The sequence below is a fragment of the Tursiops truncatus genome, chromosome 1 (genome assembly GCF_011762595.2).
Source record: "Tursiops truncatus isolate mTurTru1 chromosome 1, mTurTru1.mat.Y, whole genome shotgun sequence".
In the NCBI taxonomy this organism is placed as follows: domain Eukaryota; kingdom Metazoa; phylum Chordata; class Mammalia; order Artiodactyla; family Delphinidae; genus Tursiops; species Tursiops truncatus.
The window spans coordinates 182,519,871-182,528,684 of NC_047034.1; the positions used below are offsets into that span (position 1 = coordinate 182,519,871).

The 8,814-nt window shown below is 67.6% G+C and overlaps 1 protein-coding gene across 1 annotated transcript in view; it reads right to left on the bottom strand.

Moving 5' to 3' along the window:
- PLCH2 (phospholipase C eta 2) overlaps window positions 1-8,304 on the bottom strand; it is a 25,990-nt gene extending 17,686 nt beyond the window's left edge. Inside the window, 4 exon segments of the mRNA XM_073805515.1 lie at window positions 3,071-3,201; window positions 3,413-3,655; window positions 5,433-5,579; window positions 7,907-8,304. Of these exon segments, the coding sequence (XP_073661616.1) occupies window positions 3,071-3,201; window positions 3,413-3,655; window positions 5,433-5,579; window positions 7,907-8,030 (645 nt within the window). The 5' untranslated portion in view covers window positions 8,031-8,304.
- Window positions 8,305-8,814: the final 510 nt, after the last annotated feature.

The window sequence follows — 8,814 nt, forward strand, 5'->3', positions numbered from 1 at the left end:
TGAGTCGAATCACCCCTCCCGCTTCCAGCACCACTGCCCACGCCACGGGCTCACGACTGCTCCCCAAACCCGGCAGCGGCGTCCTCACTGGGCTCCCCCTCGCCTCTCCCGCCAAGAAGCCACCGAGTGACCCGTTAACACAGCTTTCATCCCACCTCCCCCTTTCCGAGCCTTCCCAGGTCAACCTGCAACTGAACCCAGCAAAGTCACCCCACCCTGGAGAAACACCCCACCCTGCAGCCAACGACACCCCACCCAGGAGCTAATGCCTACGCTGGGCTGTGATCTGTAACTAGGGTTGGCCGTCCATTGACTGGAGAAGCACAGGGCCCCCGGGCATGCAGGAATCCCAGACTCCAGCTGCCACAGCAGAGATGCGAGGACCGTGGCTGAGACCAGAGAGCAGCTCACACAATACCCACAGGAACCCCCCAGGCAAACCCACCAGGCTGCTAATGAGACCACAGACTCCTTCATGAATCCACTCACTCAGGGAGCACCTGCTGAGGTGTCAGACCCTGGGGACACCAAGAGCCCAAGCCAGGGACAGACCCAGAGGTCAAGGGCACCCAGTGCTGGAGGCCAGGCTGCCCTTAGGAAGTCATGGGGGTCCCTGGAGCTGGGCCAGAAGGACCATGTGGAAGGTACTCAAGACCCTGAGTGCCGAGGTTAGGTCCTTAGCCTGGTGAGCAGGGTGGGGGGTGGGGGTGGGTGCGACTGCCTGGCAAAAAGAGACCCCAGGTTCAGCACCATGGAGAGCAGTGCACGCCAGCCTCTCGGGGCGTCTGCATTCTTTTCTCCTATGGCCACACAATCTGGGGTGGCTGGAGATGGGAATGAGGCCCCCCTCTGCACCAGAAGCATCACCAGCGAGCCAGGTGCAGGCTACAGCCACCCCCATGTCCCCGGCCCCGGAGAGAGTAGGGCTCCTGGGAAGGCTGCCCTGCCTGCCCCGGCTTGGCCCCTAGGTGGGCGCCCAGCACAGCCCGAGCATCTCCCTCCAGGACCCGGGTGCCCATGCCGGGTGCTCACACCAAGGCCAGGACAGGGCCAGCTTGGTATGAGGGGCCCATCCCAGGGCCACTTGCACGGGGCCAGCAGATGCCACCCTGTGTCTGTGCCAGGTTTGGGGGCAGCCCTGTGTCTAGAGCTGGTGGGACGGACCCGGGCAGGGCACTCGCTGCAGGTCAAAGGGCCCCTCTGGGACGGAGTCGGGCTGGTAGCCCTCCCAGGGGCCGTGGCTGCAGCTGAGCAGAGATGCAGGGTGATCTGGCCTCTCCGCGGGCTCCGGGCTGGGCCGCATGCCGAGGTGGTGGCTGAAAATGCTCTGTGACGACGAGGCCCTCAGGGGCCCAAAAGGCGGCTCTGAGCCCTCGGCCCCAGAAACGCCTCTCTATGTGGTCACGCAGCCGCTCTCCTCTCCACAAAGGGAAACCGCGGTGGCTAAAAGCACACGCCGGCCGGAGCTGTGCTGCTGGGCCAGGCCTCAGAGCCGCCCGGGGTGCGGCCTGGCCTGTGTTCCACGGTTATTTTAGGCTTAATGAAATTACGCTCAAGCCACCCGTTACCCACCATACAGATCTCTCCTTTGATTAGGGCAGTTCCAGGCAGTGGAAACAATATTGAGATTTCTCGACCATAAAATTGTTACTAATTATCAGAGCCGCTCTGCCCGGCTGGAGGTCAGCCCTCCTTCCCTGGGCTCCCGAGTGCCCACAGAGGGCCCCGTGCAGATGGGCAGGGAGGCCCAGGTGCTCAGGGACCACCGTGGACAGCGCCCACTTGGGGCTGAGCTGCCCAGGGTCTGGGGTCAGCAGGTCTGGCCCACAGCCCCCCGCTGGCCTTTCTCCAGGGCCCCCCTGGCAGGTCCTCCTTGAAGCGGCCTGGACAGCACCCGGACACCACTAGTCCTGGGGCTGGTCAGAGGGCTTTGTGGGGAGCCCCTTTTGTGCCCAGGGGGTGCGGGAGAGGCCCAGCCTCCTTACAGGAGGGGCAGGGGGCGTGGGCTCTCCGGAGCTCCAGCGGGGGGCATTTTCAAGGAAGGTCTTGGTGGCGGACCTTCAGGCCCCAGAAGCCTGTACCCACTCGCACCCATTCCGTGGGGGGCACTCGTCTCTCGTCCTGCCTCCGAGGCCAATCTGAGCCCCTGACAGCCTCACCGTTCTGGAAGGCACCGCTGACCCCCGAGCTGCCCCTGGAAGCAGGGCAGGCAGGGAACGGTGGGGCTGCTCTGCGGGCCTGAGCTATCTGCCGGCCCCTCACTGCCCAGGCCGGCTCTGTCCCCGCTGGGGCCTTCAGGAGGGGCCCTGTGAGCCCCCCAGTACTCACCCAGCAGTCCGAGAGCACTCTGCTCACACCACCCTGCCCCCGCCATTCACGCACGGATCCACGCGCTCCGGGCCGGCCAGCTCCCCTAGCTCCAGCCAAGCACAACCTCCCGTCCCTCACGAGAGCCCAGAAGGGGGCAGCCGGGCGCCGAGCCTCTGGAGCAGTTGGCTCTGTGTGTGTGTGTGTGTGTGTGTGTGTGTCTGTGTGTGTGTGTGTGTGTGTGTGTGTGTGTGTGTTTGTTGGGGCACAGGGCCTGGTTCAAGCTCATGGAACCCTCTTCCCAGGTGGCAGCAAGACAGTGAGGCCTGAGTGAGGTGGAGTTTGCTCGCCCGTCCCCACCCGGATCCAGGACCTGCGGACACCGCCTTCCTCCCCCGGCCCAGCAGCGGTTCCACAAAGAGAGAAACTAATTACAGACAATAAAGGCCGCCGCTCAGCTGAGGATGCATTTTCATAACTGCTAACACCGGGGTGGCTGGGGACCACAGGCTGCGCGGTGGGTAACCAGAGCTGCTGCCCAAAAGGCCGGGCCCGTGCACCCCACTAAGTCTGGGGAATCGCGGGGCAGTGTGGGGCGTGGGGTGCGGGTCCTGCGGGTGCTTCCCCTCGCTGACCCGGCGCCTGCCCGCGTGTCCGGCCCGCCGGCCTGGGGAGGCCCCGGGACCTCCTGCAGCTTGGACAGGGCCGGCCTGCTGCCGGACACACGCCTGTCCCCAGGACCCTGGCGGCCCCGCGGCCTCACCTTGAACATCTGCTTCACCCTCTGCCGCGGCAGGTTCACGTTCAGCTTGTGCAGCAGCTGCAGGACCTCCCCGATGCTCAGGCTGCCGTCGCCGTTCTTGTCGGCCTCGTCAAACGTCTGCTTCAGCCACTTTGGGGCCAAGTTAGGGGCCAACGGAGGTGCAGCAAGGCCAGCTGCGCCTCCCTCCCCTCCCCTCCCCTCCCCTCCCGGGGCAGGAAGGCGTGGAGGACCCCGCCCAAGTTCCCCTTCCCGAAATATGTGAGCCAGCTGGGGCTCACCTGCCCCCCACGGTGGACAGCGAGGGGTGGTCCCCGGGGCCCTCCCGCCGTCCGTGAGGATATTGGTCCCGGGTGCGCTGGCGGCGGGCCAGGCTGTCCTCGTCACGGATGCCAGCCATGAGGTAGCGCAGGCCGGTGACCCAGGTGCGCGCCTCGTCGCCGCTGGGCGAGACCAGGTCCAGCGACTCTCGGTGGCTGCCGTGGTAGATGCTGAAGCAGCAGCTGGGGTCGAAGCTGCTGTCGGGGAAGCGCTGGAAGACCTCTGACTGCCGCCCCTCGCTCACCTCCTGGATGGAGTCGATGGAGACTGCAGGGGGCGGGGGGCACGGTCACGGCCCTCCCCGGGGCCGGGCGTCCTCCACCCGCAGGCCCCAAGGCGCTCTCAGCAACAGCTGGGGCCCGTTGGGGTCTCCCGCCCCGTCTGAGCCTGGGGCCGCCTCGGTAATAAAGGCTGGCACCAGGTGGGGCCGGGGGGCAGCGGGGCCCGGCTTGGCGCACCAGCTCAGGCGTCATCGGGAATTTCAGCACTGGCTGCAGCGCCTGCAGCTCCGCGGGGCCTCCGTTCAGAAGCTGAGTCACCGCGAGAAGATGAGCTGAGAAGGGCGTTTGTAGGGCCTGTTCCCGTGCCTGAGGCAGGGCCCCTTCCCAGGCAGTCGGGGCACAGGTGGGCAGCATCCCCGCTGGGAGCAAGCACCCTGGGCTCGGCACAGCCAGGGACTCCAGCACTGCACCCCCTGCCCGGCCCCTGCCCCCGGCGGCAGGCTCGGCACCACCCTGGACGTCATCGTGTCCCGTGCAGTAACGATGGGTCTTCCCCACTCGCACAGTGAAGGGTGCGCGAGTCCTTCTGTCTTCTGCCCCCACTACCCCCTCCCCGGGAGCTCCCGCCTCCCCAGCTCCCTGTGCACACGCATGTTCATGGTGGGGGTGGGGGTTCTGGGCCCCCAGATTAGGGGGCACTGGCAGTCAGGAGACAGCTGCCCGCACACTGTTCCTCCCTCCTGGGGACCCCTCCATGGCCAGAGTCAGCTGGTCTCCCCCCGTCCTAGCCTGCTGGTCTCTGCCCTGTCACCCCTTCCCCAGAGGGGTCTCCACGACCCCCACCCACCTGCTCCCCTCTATTTGCCATCCTGTGTTCTCATCACTCAGCATGATGTGAAGTTATCCTACCGTTAGGTGGTGTCACCCACCTCGCACTCAAAAGACCAGCTTCATGGCGGCTCAGTTCCCAAAGGAGGCCCAGTGCCGGGAACTGTGCATGGCACAGAGCAGGCGCTCCGAATGGAGCACAGGGGCTCCTGCCTGAGCAGCCAGTGGCGGTTCCACCTCCCCGGGGCCCACAGGGCAGTCCCAGCCCCCTCCTCCAAGACACCCTCCCAGGGGGCTCCACAGCGTGGCTCTCTCCTGGGCCCCATGGTGGCAGCAGTGCCCTTAGCAACCATGGGGCTGAGGCCCTGCCCCGGCACACCTGCGTCTCTCCAGTCGCCAAAGCCAGAGGAGGGGCCATAAAGTCCCCTCTCTCGCCTGTAAGGACTCACGTGTCTCTTCCTGACCCCCAGGACCCCCAGCCTGGTCCCTGCCCAAATCCTCACAGCTCATTACCCGCCACCACCCATCCAGACGGCTCTGCAGCCTCCACACGCCTGTCAGCTGCTCACACCCCAGGCTGCCTGGGCCAGCATTCGGCAGGCACCGGGGTCGCACCCTCAGGGTGCCCAGCAGGGTCTCTCTCTGCTCACGAGCGTCTTATCTCCCCGGCTAGACTGAAGGACTTTTGCCTCTCAGCGCATCTCAGCATCCGGTGCAGGGCTGGGCGCTGGGGCTACTCAGTCTCCACTGAGTCCCAAGGGCTCTGCTAGGTGGGCAGCAGGGCCAGGGCCCTCACCCCACCGCGTCCAGATGTCACCGAGGATCTCCAAGGCCAGCTGAGCCCATGGGCCGGGCCTGGGGACTTCCAGGGCTCAGGTCTTGCTGCCCCTTCAGCTGCCCAGTGGCTGCTCTGGGAGGGTCCTCTGGCCCCCTGGGTGCTGGTCTGGGGGCTCTGCCCTGCCCACCGCTCCCCCACGCAGGGCCACCCCACTCACTCTTGGCCTTCTCGTTCTTGCGTGAGGGCCGCCAGCGGATGCAGGAGCGATGTTCGTCCAGGAAGTAGAAGCGGGCCAGGCCCTTGGAGCCGCCACGGAGCTTCACCATCTGCGTCCCCGCCTGCATGGCACGCATGCATCGCTCCACTGGCGGCCACCGACCCGGCACACAGACGGACCGACGCAGACAGACACAGACAGACACAGACGGACACAGACGGGTGCCGGTGAGCGCTGCAGCGGCCCCTCTGTGCTCACTGCAGCCTCAGCCCCACGCCCCACGTGCTCAAGGGGGTGCAGAGACCACCCACCCACCAGGGCACCGAACTCAGACCCCAGGCCTGCCTGAGGCCCCAGGTGCTGGCCCAGGTCACAGATCCAATCTGGGACCCTGATGAGAGGCCAGAGTCCACACAGAGAATTGGACCGATTCTGCCCAGCCGGGCTCCTGTTGGCCTCCCCAATGGTCCTGCGGCCCAAGGGCCAGGCGAGGTCCCAGACGGGACCCTTCCCACCCCCCAGCTCTGCCCTGCTTCAGCGGCCTCCCACCCACCCCCTTCCACCACCATGACCTGCCCCAAAGGCTATGACACACGAGAGGACACAGGAATGGGTGGCCGAGCCCGCTCTCAGGAGCTGCTAGGCAACGAGGTCCCGGGCCAGGCACAGGGTGGACCCAGGTGGGCGGCATGCAGGCAGCCCCCCACGATGCCCAGCCTGGCTCACTGGCCCGGCCGCAGGCGCTCCTGAGAGCCTGCATCCCCTTCCCGTGGCATCTTCAGGAAAGCTGCCCTCCTCACACGCACACACATCCACCCCGAGGCCACAGAGGAGGCTCCCCGAGGCCAAGGCCCCACACAGGTCTGGGAAGGTGCAGAGCCGACACCTTCCCCCAGGGGGCCCCACTGCCTCTCCCCTCCCCTCCCCTCCCCTCCCCTCCCCCCTCCCCTTCCTCCCCTCCCCCTCCTCCCCTCCCCCCCCCCCCCCCCTCCCCTCCCCTCCCCTCCCCTCTCCCCCTTCCCCTCCCTCCTCCTCCCCTCCCCTCCCCTCCTCCCCCTCCCCTCCCCTCCCCTCTCCCCCTTCCCCTCCCTCCTCCTCCCATCCCCTCCCCTCCTCCCCTCCTCCCCTCCCCTCCCCTCCCCTCTCCTCCCCTCCCCTCTCCCCCTTCCCCTCCCTCCTCCTCCCCATCCCCTCCTCTCCTCCCCCTCCCCTCTCCTCCCTCCCCTCCCCTCCTCCCCCTCCCTTCCCCCTCCTCCCCCTCCCCTCCCCTCCTCCCCCTCCCCTCCCCCTCCCCTCCCCTCCCCTCCCCTCTCCCCCTTCCCCTCCCTCCTCCTCCCCATCCCCTCCTCTCCTCCCCCTCCCCTCTCCTCCCTCCCCTCCCCTCCTCCCCCTCCCCTCCCCCCTCCTCCCCCTCCCCTCCCCTCCTCCCCTCCTCCCCCTCCCCTCCCCTCCCCTCCTCCCCTCCCCTCCCCTCTCCTCCCTCCCCTTCCCCTCCCTCCTCCTCCCCCTCCCTCCTCCTCCCCCTCCCCTCCCCTCTCCTCCTCCCCTTCCCCTCCTCCTCCTCCTCCCCCTCTCCTCCCCCTGGTAAAGCACCAAGTAATTAGCCCACGAGGTCCCCCCGATGAGGAGCCTCAGGTGGTGGCGTGGAGGCCCGTGGGCAGTGTCAGCCCGAGGGAACAGTCAGTGAGGACTTCTCAGAGGAAGCCAACCTCTGACCTTGAACTGCAGGCATTGGGTGGGGGGCACAGAGGGGAGCCGTGCACAGGGAGGCTGGGCTCCAGGGGAGACATCGGGAGGTAAAGATGCGGTATGGCTGCCAGGACGCAGGTAGCAGGTGGGAGGGGGGAGGCTGGGGATGGGGACAGGGGCGGGCCCCCGAGGCCTAGACCAGGTTCTGGAAGGCGGTACCTGGGCCAGGCCCCATCTGCCAGTTGGAACAGAGAGCCGGAGGGGCCCCGCCAAGACAGACACTGTACCCTCCAGAGTCTCACCGCAGTGTCGGGCACTCTGCCGGCCTCTAAGGGCCGACACGTCTGGCACCAGCATGCTGGCCTCACCACACCTGGGCGGAAGGTGCCACTGCCCCCCAAAGTAACAGGGACCCCCTCAGGAAGTGTCCAGCCGCACATCCACCAGGACCGTGGCCCCGGCCCCTCCTTTACCCCTGACTCCCCCACCCCTTCCTTCCCCACTGCCCGCCTGGGGTTCAGCCTCCAGGCCCTGAGCGGGGGGTCAGAGAGGCGCACCGGGGGACGCTGCCGGAGCCCCATGACCCCCAGAGGGAGACCCAAGGGGTCAGGAGGCTACAGGTTTGCATGGAGGTGGGGTGGGAGCCACCAGGCCTTTCACAACCCCAGGAGCAGCCCCCCCCCCCAGTCTCCTGAGCCCAGTGACCCGGGGGGCTGGGCGGGGCTCTAGCCAGGGAGGAGCAGGCCGGCCCCGCCCCCGATGACCAGACAGGGCTGCTCCCTTACCTAGTGGGCCAAGCTGCCACTGCGAGGACACAGCCACGCTGCCGCCCACCCAGAGGAGAGCCTCCGCCCGGCAGGCCACCATTCCCTCGGTCCGGCTGGGGTTAAATGGCCAGGGGACAGACATGCCCCAATGATGGCCAGGGGTGGGCTCACGGAGGCCAGAGAGGGCCAGCCCCCAGCCCCACCTCAGCGGCAGGTCAGGCGGTGCAGGCAGCCCGGGGGTTCCACGGGGCCCCCTTCTCTCCTCGGCTTCTTCCTCCCCCTCACTGCCCACTGAGGCCCCCCGCAGGGCTGCTCCCAGGCGCCTCTGGCATTGGCCTCTCACCTGCTGTCCCCGATGGCCCCCGAGCCAGCCCACCCGCCACCAGGGCCACAAAGGGGTCCCAGGAGAAGCAACGCCCCAGGGCCTGAGGTGGGGAAGCTGCAGGGCCTCTGCCCGCCCCACCCACCCTCTGCCCAATCCCTGCGCTAATCCAAGCCTGGATCCAGCCCAGCTGGCAGAGGATTTAGGCCAAGGGAACTCCCGGCCAGGGACCAGGAGGGGACCAGGCAGGTGGCAGTGTCGGCCAAGGCCCCAGGCCACCCCCCACGCCCCAGCTGAGTAACGACAGGCAGGAGAGACAGGTGGTCTCCCTGGGGACCTGAAGACCACAGCTGTAAGGCCTGGGGTGGTCCTCCTGGGACCCCCACCGGGGCGCACTCTCAGGCCCCACCAGGAGGTCTCCCTACACCCCTCCGCAGGCTGGATGCTCTGCTCCATCCCAGCCTGTGCCCCAGGAGAAGGCCCTGATCTCACCCCACAGCTCTCGTACTCCAGGGGAACTCCGAGTGGATTCCTGAGGTCCCAGTGGGCCTGGAGGTGGGATGGAAGCAGTAGTACCCTGCCCCCCAGCACCCAGCTCCCTGTG